Below are 24,851 nucleotides of genomic sequence, written 5' to 3'. Positions count from 1 at the left end.
CAGGCCACGGATCTGCTCCTTATGGAACCATAAGTCACCTAGCCTGGCAGCTCGTAAAATTCCGAACACACACGCACAAAAACAACCCACTTTTTCTTCCTTAACATTAACCTTCTACACCTTAAACACCCACAGGGGCGGGCATTCAATGGGGTCACAGCAGTAGCGGCCTCTTCTCCTCCTTCCTGTACCAGAACTGACTACTACTGACGAAAACAGTCCCTATCCACCTCCACATTTCAAACAACCTCCTAAATATGCACATCATTACCAGGGGCTTTGAAAGTTCGGAAGTTGATGTTGACTAGGACAAAGTGGATAACAGTGGGGCAGTTCTTGTCTCCCTTTTTTGGCTTGAAGACGTAGCATTCTTTCAGACCCTCGCGGTCAAACACCTTAGGGTCGATCTTAGGGAATGGCAGTTTGTTCATCCGAGCCCACTTCTCAGCTAGCAGAAGCTCCTGAAAGTACAAATAAAAATAATTTAGATTTTCATACAAAGACTATTTGACTTCCAGTGCGGCAGTTATATCAGGTAATCCCAAATTTATGATGGCTCTGACACTTCCTTCGTTACATTCCTTTGAAGAAAACCAGGAAGTGAAGTGTCGGAGCACCCTGACCTTGAAGGGGGGACTGGAGTCACTGGGGCGGGCGGAGAAGTCGAAGGAGATGATGAGGTCAACTCCACGCTGGGGCCGCAGGATGAGGGGGTAGGGGAGGTTATAGGTCAGACCGCTGTCCACCACGTGGATTTTCTTACTCTTCACATCCAGAGGCTCATATATGCGGTCAAACTCATCTGGATCTGAGAACGTTCCAGAGACAATTCAGATACACAATGTATTATCAACATGTGTGTGCGCTTTGGTTATCTACATCAGGTTGGGTGTATTCTGCCGTACTGTCAGGATAGATGTGTGCAGCTAGCTACTGTTAGTCTCTCACTGTTTGTATCACATCGCTACCATCGTACACCCTCCTACAACCTCACATCAGCAATGTCCGCTGGCCAAATGGATCCAAGTCAATTGAATGGTCAAGCGAATGGTCAAGTTCTACTATTAGCTGTAGCTCAGTTGGTAGAGCGGGTCGTTCAGTGATCGAAGGGTCATTGGTTCGAATCCCAGCTCACAACTGTCCACATGTTGAAGTGTCCTTGAGCAAGACACCTAACCCCAAATTGCTCCCAATGAGCAGGTTAGCACCTTGCATGGCAGCTACCGCCATTGGTGTGTGTGTGTGTGTGTGTGTGTGTGAATGGGTGAATGAGAGGCCATTGTAAAGCGCTTTGAGTGCCGCTAAGGTGGAAAAGCGCTATATAAGTGCAGTCCATTTACCATTTAATGGATCTAAAATGTGTACTAGATCTACAGTAGAATCTAGTACCTAGTATCTCATTCTGTACATCAAAAGTGGCAGAACAGGTTTTGACCCCACTGACCTGTGACAGCGTCCACCTCCTCCTCGCCGGCGGCGCTGTGGCACATGTGCTCGCTGAAGGGGGAGAAGGGCATGCTGGTGTTCAGGTTGAGGCCCAGCATGAAGTTGTGCACCTTGCCTGCCCGCCCCTCTCGCGTGTTGAAAAGGGAGGAGTCGCTGAACAGGGAGCTGATCATTCGCTGGACCCAGCTGGCCTGAGCATGGCTCTCTTCCTCCGCCTCCTGGTTCTCCCTGCCTGCTGATAGGAGGGGAGGGGGGAGGATAGCCAATCAAGGAACACCGTACATACAGGTATGTGCCTGCTCTGCTACTCCTATTCCTGTATAGTGACATTCAGTCAACCTCATGACCTGAGTTGACACCATTTTATTTTCCTTACACATGACTTTACAACTCTTGCCTCTCTTTTTTTGTATTTCTCTCTCTTACACTAATCACTAATCTGAGAAAAATATTACACTAATCATCAAAACCAACATCAACAAGAAGGAATTCCCTCAAAGCCACAAACGCACACATTCTTGACCTATGACATTTCTGACATGGTCACAAGAATGCAGAGGCAGCCACACAACATGTTTACTAATGACATCAAAACACAGTGCTGGCAGTCAGAACCTGGGCTGCGTTCAAATTCAGCGAACGTTAGCGAACTATTTTCCGTTAGCTTTGTGTTCGCCGCAAACGTTTGCTAACAGAAGCTAACAGTCTGGAGAGGTAGTTCGCCAGTAACGGAACGAGGGTCACAATGGACCCAGGCTTACTGGAGATGTGCTCCCAGATGCGGATTGTTGCGTTTATGTGAACTATTTGGAAGGTTCATTAAAAGCCCTTCAAATGTGACCGTTTGGAGAAAACATGTTTGCGACGAACGTTCGCCTCCGTTAGCTGAATTTGAACGCAGCCGATGCGACCAGGTTGAATTGTCAGGTGGTAAAGAGGTAGAGGCCACACTAACCTTGAACGGGTTATACAAGGAATCTGGGGCTATTTATAGTACAGAATGTGAGTATCGCATTACAGTGAACTATGAATTAACTAATGAATTATCACATGAAAGCACGGGAGAGAAAAAATGTGTGTTGGGTGTTGACTTTATATCAGTAGCCATGTTTCCATCCACTTGTCAATCGAATTGTGTGAGGATCGCTAAAAATATGAATGCGAATACAGCCGGTGAACGTGCGTTTCAATCTAGAGCTTTATATCGGATAAAGCATTTATCACAAAAGACTTTTATCGAACAAGAGAAAATCCGATGAGATCGACAATACAAACTTTTTGTCAATTTTCATGATTTTTAATCAATTTTTTTGTATAAGGCATTTTTAATTCGATATAACTTAATTTGCATAAAACGTGTGGATGGAAACATGGCTAGTCAGAAGCTGCCAAGAAGTAGGCTATAAGATGAAAAAACGCTATAGGTCTAACTCCATTAGAAGGACAGTGTGATAGTTGTGATCTAGCTACATGACCCAGTTTCCTGTGTAGTTCCTCAGAGTCAGGACCTGCTGTACCTTACAGAGTAGGAGGTCGTTACCTTTACGAGGCTCTTCATCGCTGTCCAGACTGTCCTCTCCAACAATGTGTTGAGGCTTTATTTGTTCTGATAGAAAAGACAAGGACATCTTCATTCATAATTGGAACCATCTGAAAATGGACATTTCATCATGGAGTAGGCCTATATGATGTTACATATGTTGGATTACATGAAACGTGAAATCAGGACTGAGAGGTGTGTGTTATGAACCATATACACATGGTCTTTTCTCAAAGTGAAAAAAAAGTTGAGTAAGCACTTTCATCGATGTGCCTTTAGCTCACAAAGTCAAAGATACTCTTAATATGAGAAGAAAGGAAATTTGCTACATATTCTGACATTTCACAGACACACTATGTCTACAGACTACCAAAGTCTTCTTCAGGAGTGTTGAGGCCCCGAAAATGCCTGTCTGAGCAATAATATTTTTCACAACATCAATATTGATCTGCAATGCAAATGTCAGAACTTTCAACGTATATGATACTGTACCAAGCTACCACAGACGTATATGATACCAAGCTACTACAGACGTATATACCACCAGGCTACCACAGACGTATATGATACCAAGCTACTACAGACGTATATACCACCAGGCTACCACAGACGTATATGATACCAAGCTACTACAGACGTATATACCACCAGGCTACCACAGACGTATATGATACCAAGCTACTACAGACGTATATACCACCAGGCTACCACAGACGTATATGATACCAAGCTACCACAGACGTATATGATACCAGGCTACCACAGACGTATATGATACCAAGCTACCACAGACGTATATGATACCAAGCTACTACAGACGTATATGATACCAAGCTACTACAGACGTATATGCTACCAGGCTACCACAGACGTATATGATACCAAGCTACCACAGACGTATATGATACCAGGCTACCACAGACGTATATGATACCAGGCTAACACAGACGTATATGATACCAGGCTACCACAGACGTATATGATACCAGGCTACCACAGACGTACTGTATATGATACCAGGCTACAGACGTATATGCTACCAGGCTACCACAGACATACATGATACCAGGCTACCACAGACATACATGATACCAGGCTACCACAGACGTATATGCTACCAGGCTACCACAGACGTACATGATACCAAGCTACCACAGACGTATATGCTACCAAGCTATCACAGAGGCACAACATTTTTGTCATAGTGTCACTAATACCAAATTTACCAAATCAAATAAAAGCCCTGTAAAAATATCCAGTGGAGAGCTAACAAGTTGCCTTTTGGGCAACTCTAGAGAAGGGGGCAGAACTGTATGGGAGCTGTCCAGTGAAATGCCAGACCTAACATAAAGCTGTTTTTCTCAACACCAGCTGCATATACTGCATAAATGTGATGTTGGACTTACACATGACACTAGTATCTATCAAATTTAGCTCATCTAGATCCATTGTGATATACTGTATGCCCAAATCCAACAGGGCTCTAATTGACAAGCTGTCCAAGTCCAGTTTTGCCTTCCCACAGCCCGGATGGAATGGACAGAACAGTCTCAAGCTAAACTAACCCTAGCCTTAACCATTAACCCTAGCCTTGACCATTAACCCTAGCCTTGACCATTAACCCTAGCCTTAACCATTAACCCTAACCTTAACTATTAACCCTAACCTTAACCATTAACCCTAGCCTTAACCATTAACCCTAACCTTAACCATTAACCCTAACCTTAACCATTAACCCTAACCATTAACCATTAACCATTAACCATTAACCCTAGCCTTAACCATTAACCCTAACCTTAACCATTAACCCTAACCTTAACCATTAACCCTAACCTTAACCATTAGCCCTAACCTTAACCATTAACCCTAGCCTTAACCATTAACCCTAACCTTAACCATTAACCCTAACCTTAACCATTAACCCTAACCTTAACCATTAACCCTAACCTTAACCATTAACCATTAACCCTAGCCTTAACCATTAACCCTAGCCTTAACCATTAACCCTAGCCTTAACCATTAGCCCTAACCTTAACCATTAACCCTAACCTTAACCATTAACCATTAACCATTAACCATTAACCATTAACCATTAACCCTAACCTTAACCATTAACCATTAACCCTAACCTTAACCATTAACCCTAACCTTAACCATTAACCCTAACCTTAACCATTAACCCTAACCTTAACCATTAACCATTAACCATTAACCCTAACCTTAACCATTAACCATTAACCCTAACCTTAACCATTAACCCTAGCCTTAACCATTAACCCTAACCTAAACCATTAACCCTAACCCTAACCCTAACCTTAACCATTAACCCTAACCTTAACCATCAACCCTAACCTTAACCATTAACCCTAACCTTAACCCTAACACACTGTTCCTTGCTGTGGCCTGCTGGGGAGGCAGCACCAGGTCTGGGGAGACAAACAGGCTGAACCAGCTGGTGAGGAGGGGCAGCTCTGTCCTGGGGCAACAACTGGACAGCCTGGAGTCTGAGAGGAGGATGAAGAACAAACTGAAGTCCTTCCTGGTCAACCCCTCCCACCCCCTCCATGACGAGCTGTGGCAGATGGGGAGCACCTTCAGACACAGGCTCCTCCCACCCAGGTTCAATACAGAACGGTTCAGGCGCTCCTTTGTGCCAGCGGTCATCAGACTCTATAACAGTGCCCCTAAGAGTTCCTGAATGTTCTGGATGTGTGCATGTATTTGGTTTAGTTTAGTTTTTCTCAACAATAGAACATTTGAAAGCACAGTGATCTACATCAATAGCTTAAAAAGACATTGCCAAGCATAACACAATAAAGTCTGGGACTTATTTCCATTGTGGGCCTTGATGTGAACAGGAGGCAGAGGAGCATGTAGCCCACAATGGAAATAAGTCCCAGACTTTATTGTGTTATGGAAGCATCCAACAATAATCAAACATCATCTAAACTAAACATCCTTCTACAATATCCCAAAACAACAAGAGTATAAACAAGCAACAACCACAACAACGTTAGGATAATTACAGGATGGCATTTCTATGATTCTAGAGTTTCCATAAGCCAGGTTTTTACCTTCTTTTTAAAAAGATGTTGGTTACCTACTCCTGTATACCTTTAACATGCAGAGGTAACTTGTTCCAGTTCACAGCTCCACAATACATAATACAACCCTGACCCCTGTTTGACCTGGGCAAGAACAGGTCAGCAATGCAGCTCTAGTGTGGTATGCACGGGTGTCACTGCTCCTCTGGAACTTATTTTTAAGGTACGCTGGGGTTCTGTTGTTATAGAACATAGTACGTATGTATATTTGAGTACTATTATACATTAGCAACTCGACTGTGATTCATTGATGTGATTTGCTTATCCCCAATCATTTTCAAGTATGAACTCTACAGTGCACAGGTGTATGTGTGTAGTGTGTACAATAGAATCCAAATCTAAAAACTATAATCAATTAATAAAACTGACATGCTGATATATGCTGTCACAACTGCCAGGAAGTGGATAAGCGAATCAAACCCAAACCTCAGATCAGGGCTATTTTAAGAAACGGTGAAAAGGTGTGATATAATCAGCTGCAGTCATGGTTCTCTGTCAAGAGACTAGGTGCGTTTACATGACAAATATTTTTCAATCTGGTTGAAGATTTCAGCTTGAGCGTATACATGGGATACAAAGTAAACTGGTTGGGTGTTTACATGCGCCAACGAAACAAATGTTTCGAACGCGCACGCAGCCGTGAGTGATTGCGTTACGATGGTTACAAACAGCTGACTACGGAACTGTCGAGCATGCCTTGATTAGTCAAGTCTTGAGCATACGCAAAATTAATGCAGAATCAATCCGTTTCAAGGTAGTATACATGATGGACCAAACGGTTTCGAAAAGGTTTAAACTACCTCCTTGAAAGCGATTGGAATTTCAATCGGGTTGGACATTTCAGTCGGATTGAGGTGTTTATATGACATATTTTCAATCGGTTTGGTCTTCCAAACCGATTTGAAACCGATTCAAACTGTCCATGTAAACGCACATACTGACGTAATTACAAAAAGACAACAATGGCGGGGGGGGGGTTACTGTGGGATACACATGCTGCTCACACACAACCAGTTGGAATGAGGGCTTTGAGCTTTACATTACATTACACTTTAACATTACATTACTGTACATTACAGCCATTTAGCTGACACCTTTATCCAAAGGGACTAACAATAATTAACGTAGGAAAAGCCAATGTACTACTACTTGCTAGAACTCATTTCCTTTCTAAAACAAGTGACTAAGAGCATAATCGAGTGCTGAAGGCAAAGTGCAAGAATAGCAATCTAAAATAGGATCGTTGTATTACTTCTCGAAGAGATGAGTTTTGACCCTGCGGTGAAAGATGGACAGCGACTCTGCTGTCCTGACGTCAGTGAGCAGTTCGTTCCGTCTAACCAAGCTGAAACCCGCTGTCAATCACTGAGGACCGGTTGCACAAGCCAGGTTCCCCCCAGGACGTAAGCAGGCTGGACGTACAAAGCGTTTTAAGCCTGACGTATAATTTAGGCCTGTTGCCCCATCTTGCCGTAGTGCTACGTCTGGGTTTGAATCTTACACCTACCTCTGAGTAGCCTAGGTGTAAGATGGAACTACCTGGCTAGTTTCCATGGTGACAACAAATATTAGGCAACAACTGCGGTATGACACGTCTGATCTAAAGACTATCCAGGACACGTCTGATCTACAGACTAGCCATGACACGTCTGATATACAGACTAGCCAGGACACGTCTGATCTACAGACTAGCCAGGACACGTCTGATCTACAGACTAGCCATGACACGTCTGATATACAGACTAGCCATGACACGTCTGATATACAGACTAGCCATGACACGTCTGATATACAGACTAGCCATGACACGTCTGATCTACAGACTAGCCAGGACACGTCTGATATACAGACTAGCCAGGACACGTCTGATCTACAGACTAGCCAGGACACGTCTGATCTAAAGACTAGCCATGACACGTCTGATCTACAGACTAGCCAGGACACGTCTGATATACAAACTAGCCATGACACGTCTGATCTACAGACTAGCCAGGACACGTCTGATCTAAAGACTAGCCAGGACGCGTCTGATCTAAAGACTAGCCAGGACACGTCTGATCTACAGACTAGCCAGGACACGTCTGATCTACAGACTAGCCATGACACGTCTGATCTACAGACTAGCCATGACACGTCTGATCTACAGACTAGCCAGGACACGTCTGATATACAGACTAGCCAGGACACGTCTGATCTAAAGACTAGCCATGACACGTCTGATATACAGACTAGCCAGGACACGTCTGATCTACAGACTAGCCAGGACACGTCTGATATACAGACTAGCCAGGAAACGTCTGATCTACAGACTAGCCAGGACACGTCTGATCTAAAGACTAGCCAGGACACGTCTGATCTAAAGACTAGCCATGACACGTCTGATCTAAAGACTAGCCATGACACGTCTGATCTAAAGACTAGCCAGGACACGTCTGATCTACAGACTAGCCAGGACACGTCTGATCTACAGACTAGCCAGGACACGTCTGATATACAGACTAGCCTACACAACCCGCGGGCTTTCAGACGTGAGAGGGCACCGAGTGACTAGTGACCACCGGTGTACTACCTCGGTGGGTTGGTGCTGAATTTAAGGGTAAGAGAGTCAAGGTTAGTCAGAGATAGAGTAAAGCAGTTCAGAGGGCAGTCTTACCAAGCTCCTCCTCCATGGTGCGTCCCCCAACTGTGCCTTTGACCCCCAGCACTCTGTTGAAGAGGATGGAGAATGCGCTGCCCCACACACCTGACAGAGAATCAGACAAAATTATATTGGATGTTTATCAATCAATCAATCAATCAATCAAAGCTTTATTTGTATAGCGCATTTCATACCCAGAGGCAACACAATGCGCTTTTTTATCTTACGGTATCTTGCGATCAAGATGATGATAAAGAGATTGCTCCAGAATTTGTGCGTGTGCGTTCTAGAAAAATATGTATTCAAACAGTTTTTATAGATGCAAATTGTATCCTTGATACTTTTGTCTGGTGTTCACCCTCATCATAGCACGGAGACAGCACTGGCCAAGTTTGCAAACGACCTTAGAATTAACGTTGATGCCAAAAAGCTCTCTGTCCTTGTCCTTCTGGACCTGAGCACAGCTTTTGACCGGATCCGGAACGAACCAGAACTGTCTCAGGACTCCGAAGCAAATTATATTTTTTATAGTATTATTTCCGAGACATCGCTCTGACTCAACGAGTCAAAATTGTGCGCTGCAAGCAACACTTCAAATGTCCTCTGCTTCGAGGGGTCGGCGTTGGTGTTGCCAGATTTGGAGATTTTCCGCCCATGTGGGCTACCTTTGATCATATTGGTCGGTTGGGAAATTGTTGATCCGATCTGGCAACTTTGGGGTCCTGTGAGTTGACAGCGCAGTGAGTGAGGAAACAGGAGGTAAGGAGAGAAGACAGGAGGAGAGGAGACAGGATAGTACCCCTGCTGTAGATCATGAAATCCTTATTAGAAGACTTGAGAATTGGGTCGGCCTCTCCGGTCCAGTCCTTGATTAGTTTTTTGTTGCCCTTGGTGATCACAGCTCAAAAAACACTTCAATGACATGTGGTGTTCCACAAGGATCCATTCTAGGGCCCTTACTTTTCAGTCTGTATACAGTATGCTACCGCTATGTGATGTCAGTAGGAGGCACAATATTAGCTACCATAGCTACGCAGATGACACCCAGCTCTATATTTCTGTGATACCCTATGACTACAGCTCAGTTGATCACTTGATACTGTAGAATGCATTACTGCTATGAATGCTATGTAAATAAAATTGACTTTGACTTTGCGTGTGTGCTTGTGTGCACGCTCATGAGTGTTCATTAGTGCGTGATACTTTGCACTGAGTACACAAAGTAACTGTTGTGGCTGCTCAAGAAGTTCTATTTCGTGGAGCTCTGCCCCACAGGGCTAGCTCCTATTGTGTTGTGAAACTTGTGAAACGACAGCGGAACAAGCCCAGCCACAGCCAGTCGTCCGGCTCCCATGCCGGCCCTCGAGGCTGCAGGCACAGCGTTTCCAACCCCGCCTCCCACTGTCCAGCCTGGCTTGGTTCCCACCAGCCCGGTGGCCCACCCACAGGCTTGGGGGAAGAAGAGGCGCACCTACTGTGCGTGGAGGTGCGTGACTGTCCGTTGCCCTACCCACCACACTCTTGTTAGAGCAGCTTACATGCTGTTGTTTCCATGTGAGGCGACAATAAAAATGCAGTTGATTGTTATTTTAGCTGTCATGCACTTGCTTGTGGTAGTGTATAGTCTGCACCTCATGTTGCGCTTAGTGTAGCTGACACACGGTGGAGTCGTGCTGTATCTCCTTTGCACAATGAGAGAGAGGGGGGGTTGTGAGTATGACAGGACCGGACCGCTCAGAGCTTTGGTCCCATTGGAAAACTTTAATGTGTTAAAGTTAAATGTTAAAATTCGAGCCATGTTGTCTTCCCCTGCTGTCAAACTAGCAGACGTTGCTAGTTTGGCCTCACCGCTAATACACGAACATGGCATTCAACTAGAACCGTTGATCACACGTGGCCCTGGTTGAATATTGGGTCTTCGGTTCGGGCGGCGATATGTTTTTCTGCTTCTACGGCAGCTAAAACATTTTCACTTGTCGACGGGGACAGTGTGGGAAAGGTGTTTTTATCACTAATGCTCAGCCTTGATCACACAGTAGGTCTGATGTGTACGGCGACGTTCATTCTCTGCCTCACAATGTGCATGAGTCAACTAGCTTACGCTTGGTTACTCTGCATGCCATTGTTGACACTCTGTCTGGTTCTCATGCAAATGAGATGACAAGTATCCCCGAAAAAATGCTGAGAATGAAAGCAGCGCTTTCTCTCTCTCTCACAACAGTGCTGCCGTTGAGCATACCGGTTGTGAATTTTCTGTGTCCCATCGCTTTCTACCTTCACTAGCAGCATCGACCGCTGAGCAGACGAAGGCTGGATATGCAAATGTGGTGACAAGATTCTCTGAATTACGAGACTCCGCCGCTTTGTCTGAATGGGCAAATCGACGGCAGGTTGTCAGTAATGCGGACGCTGTAGACTCACTTCATTTTATGAATGAAGTGCTTTTCGGCAGGAATGCCATGCACCCTCATACTGAATCAGGACATGGAACTTCCTATGGTGATTTTTCATGTCCCTTTCGAGGGCGGCCCGCCTTGGACCAGGACACCAGAGTTTCTCCGCTGTCCAGTGGCGTTCAGGGCCAAGTTGAATTACGGCAGATTCCTGGATCTGATGCCACGATCTCTGGCACAGCCTCTCTCGAAACGCTTAACAGTCTGTCAGGAGAAGTGCCTCCTGGACAGCTGGTTACGGCGCGTTCTGAGAGAGGTATTCCATTCAGTTTCGCTGCCCCCCCCCTCCGCCCTTCACGGGCACTGTGGAAAGGGGGGGTCAAGCCGCAGCTCTGTCGGCAGAGATTGCGGCGCTTTTATCGAAGGGAGCGGTGACTGGGGTCCCGCTGGAGCAGAGGAACCAGGTGTGTGAGACCAATTTTGGACCTCTGCCTTTTCAACAAGATGGCGGCAAAATTGAAGTTCTCACATGCTTATGGTGCGGCATATGCTGGAAGCGTTCCTTCTTGGCGATTTCTGCACCAGTATAGACCTGAAAGATGGCTTATGCCGATAACTCCTCGGAATCAGATGTATGTGCATTTTGCCTTCCAGGGAGCGGCGTACTAATATACCAGACTCCTGTTTGGATATGCGCTCAACCACAAGACCTTCTCCATCTGTGTGGAGACGGCGTTGAGACCACTGCGCCGGCAGGGCATCAGGATCCTCGCGTACCTGGATGACCTGCTGGTTCTGGCTCCGTCGCCTCTTCTGGCTTTGACGCACACCGCCACGGTGGTGAGAAGTCTCGCCGACCTGGGGTTTGCTGTCAATTGGGAAAAGAGCGCTCTGTGGCCAGTAGGCATGTAACGATGCCTCGTGATGCAGTTAAAAATGGATTATTTTGTGTCACGATTCAAATCGGTGCAGATGAAAGGGCATCGCAATGCCCTTTTTTGAAGAGAGCGCCACCTACTTTCGACTTCACTGCGTGAAGCATCTGCGTCATGTGTCACTTATTTCTGACAGAACGAGAAACATGACAGCAGCAAACGTGGATGTATCGAGTGAGTTCTAAATCGAGGATGCACCCGCAAGTTTCAAGTCAGATGTGTGGACGCATTTTGGCTTCCCTGTTTTCAGAAATGAAAAGGGCGAGAAGTTAACAGAGAAAACAAAAACAGCACGCAAGTATTGCAAGAGATTGGTGCCCTACACAAACACACAACCAACATGACGCAGTTAGCATTTGTCTGCAAGTTCATCTTGTAAAAAAATTGTGAGGAAATCATCAACCCTCCATCATGAATCGCATCGTGAGTTGAGTGAATCGTTACATGCCTAGTGGCCAGCCCATCAGATTGTTTACTTAGGTATCAATCTGGACACAGGCGCCATGAGAGCGTCTGTCTGATTGAAGGAGGGAAACGCTGAAGAGTCTCAGCGCTTTCCGTCCATCTCGGAAAGTCTCTGTTCCATTGGTCATGCACCTTCTTAGCCTCATGGCAGCAGCTCATGTGGTGGTATCACTGGGTCTGCTGCACCTGAGACGCACCCAGAGGTGGTTCGAACGGCTCCGTCTAGATCCTGTGAGACACAGACGGCGCCTTGTGTGGGTACTGAGGTCGTTGGAAGCGGACCTCAGCTATTGGAGGGACCAGCGCGTAATGCATGGCATTTCAATAGGCACAGTGTCGGCTCACGTCACTATTTTCACAAGCGCGTCTCTAGACGGCTGGGTACATGCCTATCCCAGGCCATAGGTGGTTTGTGGGCCGCCGGGGAACGGTGGCACATCAATCTCCTAGAGTTAGAGCGGGCACAGACTTTGCTCGCTGAAAGTTTCGTTTAGGAGCAGATGTGCAGGCGAAGCCAGCTTATACAGTGATGCACCAGACCTGGTTGGGCACAGGTGTGTGTATGGTTTTTTTTCTTCAGTCAATTGTAGGTGGCGAAATTTCACAAGCCAATAGGAGCTAGCCCTGCGGGGCGCCGCTCCACTCATAGAACTAGGGTTACAATGCGTAACCATTGGTTTTATTGGTCACACTAATTCAGAACCTTCTGTACAGACCATCTGTATGTCTTACCCATGAGGAAGTGGAGAGGGTTCTCTTCATATTTCTTCACAGCGGTTCCCATGAAGAACTTGCTTCCGAAGAGGTCAGGAGTCATGAAGGTGCCGTACTTAGCCATGCCAATCTCGTAGGGGCTGAACTCCACCCAGTCTGCCAAACAAAAACAATCCAAATGACTGGAACATACATTGTACTGTATCTATACAGTACATCTTTCCATTCAGGAAGAAGAGTGCACTGTTATGTGAAATACAACGGGAAAGCCGTTTGCCCTTTACTGTAAGCGAATACAGTATATATGGGGTACATTTTTGTTTGTTTTGGAAACCACAGCATGACAGTGCTTGCCTGAAGCAACCGATATCTTAATGTCTACCACTTTCACATTCCTTGGAACAAAGAACAGGATAATACAGGATAACTGGTCTAGACACACACTCTCTCTCACACACACACACTCGGAATGCATATCCTTCCTGATCCTATATACTGACGTGACAGAGGATTAGATTTCTATAGTAGTGTACAGTAGGTGCCAGGTACTGTGTTTATTTTTGTTTCCCCTTGACAGGTAAACTAGGTATTTCCTATTGAAACTAGAACACAGACGAGGATTTAAGGCAGTGACCAACAATACACTGGAACAGCAAATATGAATTTGAATAAATACAAGGTACGTTTGCTCTGGTTGGCTAGTACTTCCAGTTGTCATAGTTCCTAAGGGGAGAGACTGAGCCCAACCCCTGTCTGGAAGGCAGGTTTTCAGGTCAGGTCATGTTTTCTGAGGTAAAGAGGACCTACCCCTGACATGCCACTCCCAGAGTGCAGTTCACCAGCACCCTGACCCATGTCAATGGTAAGTCCCCTCATACTGCCACATTTCTCTTTTTCTACTTCCTGGTTCCTATGAGCTAATTCTACAGAAAAACGAGTCACTATCCTCAAGCATTTTGTAGCACCTGTAAAGAATTACTTTATTATAGTAATTATAATATTATAGTTAGTTATAAAGGGCACACGCGCGCACACACGCACACACACACACACACCACAAAGCACAAGTTGGCTATCAGTCAATCATGTCAAAACACATCAGGCCAGCTTTTGGTAAATGAGCACGCAACACCACAAGGAAATATATATATAAATATATATATAAATATATATATATATATATATTAGCATAGGGGAAAGATAGAACAGAGGTAATCTGATCACCTCCTGTTACTCATTATGCAAACAGTTCAGCGAATAGACACACACATGCAGGCACACACAACAAACAATCTACTGTGGATGCATACTCGCACACATGCAAACACACACACACACACATACACACACTAACCTGCAAACATGAGCTCGGACACGTCTGGTTTGACGTGTAGACAGGTGAAGAGAGGAAGTGGACACTGGGCCTCATTCACCTTTTCCTGCAGCTGACTCAGCTTCGTGTCCATCCTCTGGGGAAACACACACAACACACACACACACACACACACACACAAGCTGCACAATTAAACATGCATTAATCATAATCGCAATTATGACCTCTGAACTAATCGCAAAAAGGCCGCAATTAATAATTCCTTTTTTTTTTTAAGATATTTTAAAGCATTGATGTTTTAACAGGACAGGACAGTGTGAGGACAGACAGGAAAGGTGGGCGAGAGAGAGGGGAAGACATGCAGCGAAGGGCGTGGGCCGGATTCGAACCCACGCCGCTGCGGTAAGGACTAGCCTTTATATGGTAAGCGCCCCAACCCATTGAGCTAGTGGGGTGCCACCCCCATGCAACTAATAATGCTGGGGGCATGTGGACGAATCTTGGGCTGACTGACGAGTCACGCGTTCCCGCTGCGTGTGCTGTGAGCAATTTCACTGATAGATAGCAGACAGACCGCATACTGGACATTTCTCAGAGTTTTGTTCTGTTGTTTTTTTTTTTAAATACATGACGGAGGCACCACAGAAAATGTATTTAAAATGTGAAATGAATTGCAATTAATAATCACAGCTACAGGCAAAATAATCAGAATTATAATTGTTTGTCATAAACGTGCAGCCGTACTGTACAACACAGTCACGAAGCAGAGCACCAGTGTCAGGATCTTTCTGGACAACAGGGAGTGAAAGAGATCACGAAGTGCGAGCAAAGATAGTGGATGGATGGATGGATGGATGGATGGATGGATGGATGGATGGATGGATGGATGGATGGATGGATGGATGGGTGGATGGAGGGAGGGAGGGAGGGAGGGAGGGAGGGAGGGAGGGAGGGGGGGATGGATGGATGGAGGGATGGGTGGATGGACGGACGGACGGACGGATGAAAGAGATGAGCCACAAGATATACAGTAAAGCAATCGGAGGACAGAGTGAAACAGAGAACGGCAAGCCGAGGCAACTAGTGGTGATAGAGATAGACGGTTCTCCCCACCCCTGGGATGAGTGTCTCTCCGATGAGCATGCCGAAGATGTCGGTGAAGGTGACGGGCTGTCCAGCGGCCTTCTTGCTCCACAGGGCCTGGATGTAGTTAGTGATGTGCTGGGGCAGCAGCAGCCTCAGGGGGTTACTGCTCACACTCCTCATCAGCTCCTGGTTGATCTCCTTAGGGCCCTTAGTGGGGAACTCTGCGTGGGAGTACAGAGTGGACATGTACCTGGGGGGGGGGATAGGTTCTCATTTGTCAAAATGCCTGTGCCAGCATTGGTGTTGTTCTTGGAAAGAGAGAGAGAGATGGGAAAAGAGAAAGAGACGGCCGAGAGAGAGAGAGAGAGAGAGAGAGAGAGAGGAGGAGGAGGAGACAGAGGAGAAGAAGGCATGCTGCAGAGGAAACTGGTGAATGTCCAGCACAACTGACCAGGTGGATCCAGAGAGCCCGGCGACATATGTGGCACAGTCCAGGACCCCTGATTCGTACAGGGCCTTCATGACCCCTGAGAAGCCCACCATGGCCCTGAAGCCACCTCCGGAGCCCACGATGGATATGACTGGGACCTGCACCACAGACACCACCACACAGACAGACAGATGGACAGACAGACAGATGGACAGACAGACAGGCAGGCAAACAAACATAGGTGAGTGTGACAGGATGCATCATCATACCTCTAAAATGGGCACGTAATCTAAGATGATCAAAACATGACTATCACTGCGTCAGTGAAAAACTGCCTATTGGGTAATGTTGGGGTTACAAGCCTTTCACTAACTGTCATTGTTGAATCACTTTTTTCCAGAGCAGATTTCCTGTGTGCTGTCTTATTCTTTGCTGACAGGAAGATTGGATTAAAAGTAATCATGGAATAAACCCACACCACAGCCATTGAAGGTTTACTACCACGAGGAATGCTGTAGTACTACAGTTTCACTCCGGAATCTTCCAGACCTTGTGTGATGTTAGGAGCGGCCCAGAGGTTAGAGTGCACAGCCAGGGGGCGATGGGTCAAAAAGCATTAGTCCGAAAAGATCAGATATGGCTGAAGGAGGAATGCAGAACTAGTCTGAGCCCCTAGCACGTCTGAATTCTCTCTCTCTCTCTTTTCCCTCTCTTCCTCTTTCTCTCTTTCACCATCTCTCCCTGCCCCCTCTCATTCTCTCTCTCTTTCTCCCATTCTCAGAGGAAGTTCACACTTATACAGTTAGAATGCTCAAACTATGAATGCTGTATATGTCATCTTGCACGTTTGATAAAAGCTGTTTGCTAACATCTCTTCTGGCCTGCACAAGTCTGTGAAAAAGAGTAGCGATTCACTTTTTTGGCAACATATCTTTATTGTAACGTTTCAGTCAAAGACCTTCAGGTTTGGGTCTTTGATCGAAATGTTGTTACAATAAAATTTGCTTGCAAGTAAAGGACAGTCTGCAGGAATCTCTCTTGTACTCCATGAACATGACCTCCTACACCCCTGTCCATAAGGATTACCTCCTAGTCCTACACCCCTGTCCACAAGGATTACCTCCTAGTCCTACACCCCTGTCCACAAGGATTACCTCCTACACCCCTGTCCACAAGGATTACCTCCTACACCCCTGTCCACAAGGATTACCTCCTAGTCCTACACCCCTGTCCACAAGGATTACCTCCTACACCCCTGTCCACAAGGATTACCTCCCACACCCCTGTCCACAAGGATTACCTCCTACACCCCTGTCCACAAGGATTACCTCCTACACCTACACCCCTGTCCACAAGGATTACCTCCTACACCCCTGTCCACAAGGATTACCTCCCACACCCCTGTCCACAAGGATTACCTCCTACACCCCTGTCCACAAGGATTACCTCCTACACCTACACCCCTGTCCACAAGGATTACCTCCTACACCCCTGTCCACAAGGATTACCTCCCACACCCCTGTCCACAAGGATTACCTCCTACACCCCTGTCCACAAGGATAACCTCCCACACCCGTCCACAAGGATTACCTCCTAGTCCTACACCCCTGTCCACAAGGATTACCTCCTACACCCCTGTCCACAAGGATTACCTCCTAGTCCTACACCCCTGTCCACAAGGATTACCTCCTAGTCCTACAACGCTGTCCACAAGGATTACCTCCAAGTCCTACACCCCTGTCCACAAGGATTACCTCCTACACCCCTGTCCACAAGGATTACCTACCACACCCCTGTCCACAAGGATTACCTCCTACACCCCTGTCCACAAGGATTACCTACCACACCCCTGTCCACAAGGATTACCTCCCACACCCCTGTCCACAAGGATTACCTCCTAGTCCTACACCCCTGTCCACAAGGATTACCTCCTACTCCTACACCCCTGTCAACAAGGATTACCTCCTACACCCCTGTCCATAAGGATTTGAAGGTGTGCACAGCCATTACAATCAAGATTTAACAACACATCTAAAAGCTAAAACCATGCAAGTTTATCCTAGTTTGTCTTTCCTCAACCGTGCAGTGAACATGGTTCCATAACATATAAATAAATGGAATATGTCCAGTACAACATCAAGTGGGTTGTGGCAGTAGGCCTCTGTCCGAGCCTGGGCCCACGGTGTTGCTCTGTGCCCACCTCCTGAGGGGAGCTGGGGAGGAAGCGAGGCTTCTCCATGTCCAGCAGCTTCTTGATGCCCAGCGTGACCCGCTCTCTCCTCCTCTGTCTGTACAGCTTCTCCTTGTCACAGAGGGCCAGACTGAACCGCAGGTCCAGGTTGGTACTGGGGACACAAGACCATGTTTTCTATAAGCATAATAGGTCAGTATCCATAAAGCCTGTGAAATGTGTAGGGGATTTAAATGTGAATGGACTGCACTTATATAGCGCTTTTCCACCTTAGCGGCACTCAAAGCGCTTTACAATGGCCTCTCATTCACCCATTCACACACCAATGGCGGTAGCTGCCATGCAAGGTGCTAACCTGCTCATTGGGAGCAATTTTGGGTTAGGTGTCTTGCTCAAGGACACTTCGACATGTGGACAGTTGGAGCTGGGATTCGAACCACTGACCCTTCGATCACTGAACGACCCGCTCTACCAACTGATCTACAGCTGCCCTAACATTAATTGGAGAAGGGCTTGGCTCTTACCTTATAAGTACTGTATTGTAAATAAGGATAAGGTGATACATCTCAATCCCTCTTGTACCTTTTTGCAAACATAATATAGAAACAATCTCTCTTGTTTTTTGACTGTGAAATAACCTGATATTTTTGGAAGAATTTTTTTTGAAGTTACTTATTCTGATTACTCTTTTAATCTTAAATATGTCATATGCTTCTAAGAGAATCCAAAGAATGCAGCACTTGAATACAACACAGCAGTTGTCCTCGTCGGCTTATTACTACACTTTATATCTGTTAGTTTGATATAATCCAATAACAGTAAAGGCTGTAGGTGGCTTTTCACAAGTCAGCCATGTGTTTTATCACAGTGCCTCAGTTTGTTTACTTTCGTCCCTTCCATGACTTCTGTCAGCCAATCAGAGTATTCTCTCTTTTTCCAACCTCCTGACTCGTCCAGAACATTCTCTTTTGTACGTAGCCAACGGTGCGTGACACACCGCACCAACTCCCAGGATGCTCGTGGACGTTCACATAGGCCGATTGTCAGCCTAGTGTGTCAGGGGCTTCAGATAAACACTAGCATTACCTCTCACACCTCACCTCTCACAGTCTGTTGTGAAGCAAGCAATTCTCCACTAAAGCCCTACTTTTAATAATAGCAGTGATTATTACTGTTAGAAATAGTAAATTAGAAATAGCTCTTGTATGAGTTGCTGGGCGCAATACGTAAAGTGAAATACTGATCTTTGTTGAGGCTGTGAGGAGGTACACAGCGTCCCACCCCGTATCACAACTATACACTTACAATATGGGCACGTCTGGGTGAACCACGGAGGCTAAGATATGATCAGTGAAGCAGGCAGACCCACTGATAGAAGAGGATACATACCAGACCTCCAGGGACATCTCCAAGTACACTTTGGTTGCCTATCAAAACAAGAAAAAGCTGGTTATTGTACAGAAGACCAGGCGCTGATTAGTCTGACGGCAGCTTAACACCGGATACACTGCCGCCACATTCAGAAGCTGGGTGAGCCTACAGTACACAAAAGAGATAGAAGTAGAGAGGAAAGGAGACAATGGGAACAGTAGGCAGACAAAGAGAGAAAGAGGACAAAGGGATTATAGCTGAAAGAGGGGAGCAACTAACAAGTCATGTAACAAGTTACTTTTCGAATTAAAATAATGCAGTTTACTGAAATACAGCAGTTACTGAAATTTGAAAAGGGCTTGTTACTTTTGCGCAATGGACAAAACAGCCTGGCCTACATTTCCTGTTTATGATCTAACGTCAACGTCACCCGTGCGCAACGCATCAACAATCCCCAGCCTACACGGCTGACAGTTCTGTCAATGGTTCTGACCATGTGAGCTCTCTGTCATGGAAATACAGACATTTTTCCCTCCTCGAGATCAAGGACAAAATACTGGCAAAGTGTAATCTATGTGTAGGTATCCTTAAGGTGTGTAGGCTACCCTAATCGGGAATTCGGGAAAGCACAAATGCAATGAAAACAGATATTTTTCCTACTCTTGTTCCTCGTTATTATTCAGTAAAAGGTGCAAATGCAGTCACCTCTGATGTGAAACAGCACGTGTTGCAGGCAGCAAACTAGCCTAAACTAACCTACTCCTGATTTCTCTAAATCGTATGCTATGAAAGGACACATTACCTAGAAGCTGCGTCAGTTATCGATTCATATCATTGTGGATGGCCACAAGTTAAAAATTCCCATTCGTTTTGCAACATAGGACGTACATTTCACTGTTAATTACATTTAGGCTACTACACATTATTGAAAAGTGATCACTAGTGACTATATTCTGTATTCACCCGCGTAGCCTACAGCATGCAGCGGGCTGAGAGCTGATTGTTAGGCCTATACATCAACTTGTAGTTTTAGCTATATGTGTTCATTTCCCCCATTTCAAAATCCCAGTCAAAATATTGAAAAACAAACATCTGTTAACATGCTGTATACTGTAGGCTATCAGATAAAAAGTTTGAGAAGCTTCTCCTCTTGAGGAAGGCCTACATTGAAGGCTAGGAATGTTGTAGGTCACTGGAAAGAGATGAGATAGCCTAGGAGTTGAAAGCTGGGTACCCTTTGTTAAACATTAGGCTACACATAATAACAATAATAAAATAATAATAATAATAATAATAATATACTATAGCGTGCACATTAATAAGAGAACTGAAAAGTAACGCAAAAGTTACTTTACCCAGTAGCTAGTTACTTTCTATATGCAGTAAAGTAACTCAGTTACTTTTGAAAGAAGTAACTAGTAATTGTAACTAGCTATTAATTTTCAGTAACTTGCCCAACACTGGTCATGAGTCAACTTCAGTCAACAGGCAATTACTAAGGTGGAAACTTCGGTTTGTCATGCAAGAGTTAGTGAAAGTACCAGCAGACATCTTACTTTGCCAATGAGGAGAGGCACCGTCTCCGTCTGACCCACTTTCAACTTGGAGATGTCGTGCAACGCAGTCCCAAGTGTCTCGTCCATTACGTAATTGGCGTCCATTAAAGTCATCTAATTGGACAAAGCAACAACAAAAAAATTATAATCAGCCAATCACAGTCTTTGATAACTCCAAATGGTGTAACCCTGGACATGTAATGGTGAAGGAGAGGACTATACTATGGCTGTAAGACTAATACTGTGCTATTTGCCTCATGAATTCTCGCATGCCATTGTTGTCGTTGTGTACATTCCACCAGAGGCAGGGGCAGCACACGTTGCGGGACTGCAGGCACAAGACCCCAGCAACTTCAAAATAATTAATGGAGATTTCAAACATGTTTCCCCCTCCAGAACCCTAACAAACTGAACTCAGTACATGAAATGCAAAATGAGAGAATAAGATCCTGGACCTGTTGTATGTCAATGTGAAGTAGGCATAGCTGGGATGAAAAAGATCCCTGGACAAAGTCATTCAGGTCCAGCCGTGGGGAGAGGCCAGGAATGTGCTAATGAGCTTAACGTGTTTACAGGTAAACAGGTTTGATTCCCCCCCCCCCGCCCTGCGAGCTCAGAGGACCCCCCCCCCCAACCGGTCCATTCATAGCATTGAGCCAGGTTAGGAGGGAATATTTTCAGGCTCCGAATCAACAAAGCAGCAGGTAACAAGTTTGGTATATTAAAACTAGAAAAATAAGGAACAAGGGACAATAATAGGTGGAAATTATGGTAATTAACCATGCCCCCACCCCCGCCCCCAATTATATTTCTTTGTTTTTTTATTTTATTTTATTTATTTGTTATCCTCAAGGTGTCTAGTAGTACCAAATGTATGTTACCAACTCAAATTCACTTTTGAATTAGTCATACAGAGACAAATGGCACATTTTTTTGGTATAGTTTTGCCATGAAGAATTGATTGAGAGCCTTCGCAAGATTTTTAGTTCTAATGTTAGCTAGCAGCTAAGATTTCAGATATTTAACAAACTAAACATAACTAGCTAGGGCGTTAGCTACCTAGCAGGAAGTCACATTTGGGACTGTATTAGCTAGCAAGCCTCACAATAGTCAAGGGAATAGCAAGAAGAAGTGTTTACTGGTTACAAAGCCTCCTACGTCGACTATCAGTAGCTAATGTCCGAATCTCTAAAAATGGCAATTGGATTTATTTTATTTTTTTAACCTTTATTTTACCAGGTTAGTCTCATTGAGATTGAAAATCTCTTTTACAAGAGAGACCTGGTCAAGAAAGCAGCATGCAGTTACAGACAACATTTCAACATAAATATAATACAAACACAAAGATATCTACACTTAATAGAAATTTCTATTAACATTTCTCATTAGCTAAAACTTCTTTAGTTTGTGGATTAAGGTTACCCAATACAAACTAATATTGATGTCTATGATTATCTTGCTAGTCTGTACAAGAATAGGTGGAAATGGTGGTTGTTAATCATGCCAAAGTCAAAGAAACGCAAGAGAGGTGGTGGGTCAGAAGAATGTCCTCCTGTAACTTGTATTTTACATGTAGCTGGCATCGAGCATCGAGATCATCCTCAAAGTCCGGACTCCGGCCTTTTGTGGAAGGCTTGAGATGAAAGTGTCGGGAAAGACTGAACGCTGCATCAAGTTCCCAGAATATAAGGACAATGATGGAGCACTGAACGAGCAAACATGGAAACAGATTGAGCCTCAAGCCCTAGAACTTGGGCTACACCGTCTACATCGCATGATGCAAGGTGAGGACCAGTTTGCAAGAGAGGTTAATTTCCATCAGTCCTGTCGCAAATCATTCACCCAGAAGTATGCCAATCATCTGCAAGATGTCGCCTGAGATAAAGCCAGAGCTACCAGCTGTGTCAGTGATACAGAGCAGATCCGTAACACCATTCACCAAGGGGCGACTGTAGCTCAGTTGGTAGAACGGGTCGTTCAATGATCGAAGGGTCAGTGGTTCGAATCCCAGCTCCGACTGTCCACATGTCGAAGTGTCCTTGAGCAAGACGCCTAACCCCAAATTGCTCCCAATGAGCAGGTTAGCACCTTGCATGGCAGCTACCGCCATTGGTGTGTGAATGTGTGTGTGAATGGGTGAATGAGAGGCCGTTGTAAAGCGCTTTGAGTGCCGCTAAGGTGGAAAAGCGCTATACAAGTGCAGTCCATTTACCATCCTCCTGCACATCTGACGAGTGAGAGGCAGAAGGCCAGACTTGAGAACCATGATATTCATGAGAGGATCACCTTTGCCATTGGTTAATCCACGTGGTGCATCACCTATAACCTGGTATACAGTGCAACCATATCTGTCACAGATGTGGTGACCTATGCACATCAGCTGGTATGAGGATGTGGCCTCCTACAGTTGATGATCTTGAGGTGAAGTCAACAGATGAACTCCTCCCGCTTGATCTGCTCAACTTCCTGAGCCTCATCATCTCTGGTGATGCAGACATGGAGAGAAGACGACAACACGCATTGTGCTCTCTATAGGCCAGGTATGACATACACCTCAACCTTGATATGTATTCAGCTTGAGTAATAGCTGTCAAATTGTGTACTGCTCAACTGAAATGTTGTATTGTTTGTAATGCTTATTGCTCTCTTTACTATTCCAGGACATCTGCCGTGCTGAGATGAAGGGGGAGTGGAAGTCGCCTAAACATCCTCCTCTACATCACAATACGTCACCTCTACCGCAGTAGACAACTCAAACAAACAAGACAACAAACATCTTTGTCACACAGTGAGATACAGGCACATCACAGGGTGTAGGCGGCGAAACACACACACACACACACACACAAAATGGATGGAGCATCCACCGATGAAACTTCTCCCTCCTCTTAACCCATCCCAACGTCCTTCCCCCAGCTGACAGTAGGCAGCGTGCATGCTGGGACGCCCCTGGGGACCAACAAAGCGCTCCTGTCCGTCTTCGCCAGGGACGGACAGCGTTAGGGATCTGTTCTTCTGCACGTTTTTCATTTCGGGTTCTTTTTTTTTATAGGGAAACCCTTGTGAACACAGGGAGAACATGCAAACTCTGCACAGAAAGGCCCGGAGACCTTCTTGCTCACCACCGTGCTAAACGCGAGCGACTTTGGGGTTCAGTGTCTTGCTCAAGGACACTTCGGCTCAGATCAAACTGGGGACCGTGCCATCTCCAGCCGGCCACCCTATTCACCACTATACTCAGTAGGCTAGGTCACTGAAACCTAAGACTTCGGCTTGGAACTTGAGACCACACTGGCCAAGGCTTACAATGCGGGTTCCACCTCCCCAAATTATTACGGCAACAATGTGTTTCATCTCGGGTGGACAATATGAACAAAATAACAATGAACATTCCTGGCTCAAATCTGGTGAACAGCACCGGTGGGATCATGATACAGGAGGTGATCAGCTTAGCAGCATACAGGAGGTATGCTGCTACTGTAAGTTGTGGTACAAGTCGGCTGTGGTGAGGACGCCAGACACCGATGTCGGGACTGGAAAGCATCGCCAGATTGTGAATGTCAATCAATCAATCAATCAAAGCTTTATTTGTTTAGCGCATTTCATACCCAGAGGCAACACAATGCGCTTTACAGAGAACAAGGGAGGT

At 45.5% G+C, this 24,851-nt stretch overlaps 1 protein-coding gene across 1 annotated transcript in view; it reads right to left on the bottom strand.

The window, feature by feature from the left end:
- pla2g4ab (phospholipase A2, group IVAb (cytosolic, calcium-dependent)) overlaps positions 1 to 24,851 on the bottom strand; it is a gene marked incomplete at its 3' end in the record, with an annotated part of 30,026 nt that overhangs the window by 1,280 nt on the left and 3,895 nt on the right. Inside the window, exons 4-15 of the mRNA XM_084459166.1 lie at positions 21,203 to 21,316; positions 19,665 to 19,702; positions 18,285 to 18,429; positions 16,106 to 16,242; positions 15,682 to 15,904; positions 14,590 to 14,704; positions 13,254 to 13,391; positions 8,744 to 8,833; positions 2,987 to 3,052; positions 1,445 to 1,681; positions 624 to 808; positions 272 to 461 (exon numbers count right to left, since the gene is read on the bottom strand). Coding sequence (XP_084315292.1) covers positions 272 to 461; positions 624 to 808; positions 1,445 to 1,681; positions 2,987 to 3,052; positions 8,744 to 8,833; positions 13,254 to 13,391; positions 14,590 to 14,704; positions 15,682 to 15,904; positions 16,106 to 16,242; positions 18,285 to 18,429; positions 19,665 to 19,702; positions 21,203 to 21,316 — 1,678 coding nt within the window. The remainder of the gene's footprint in view (positions 1 to 271; positions 462 to 623; positions 809 to 1,444; positions 1,682 to 2,986; positions 3,053 to 8,743; positions 8,834 to 13,253; positions 13,392 to 14,589; positions 14,705 to 15,681; positions 15,905 to 16,105; positions 16,243 to 18,284; positions 18,430 to 19,664; positions 19,703 to 21,202; positions 21,317 to 24,851) is intronic.

The sequence above is a fragment of the Borostomias antarcticus genome, assembly GCF_949987555.1.
Source record: "Borostomias antarcticus genome assembly, chromosome: 26".
NCBI classification, from domain to species: domain Eukaryota; kingdom Metazoa; phylum Chordata; class Actinopteri; order Stomiiformes; family Stomiidae; genus Borostomias; species Borostomias antarcticus.
This window is presented reverse-complemented; position numbering and strand designations above follow the sequence as displayed.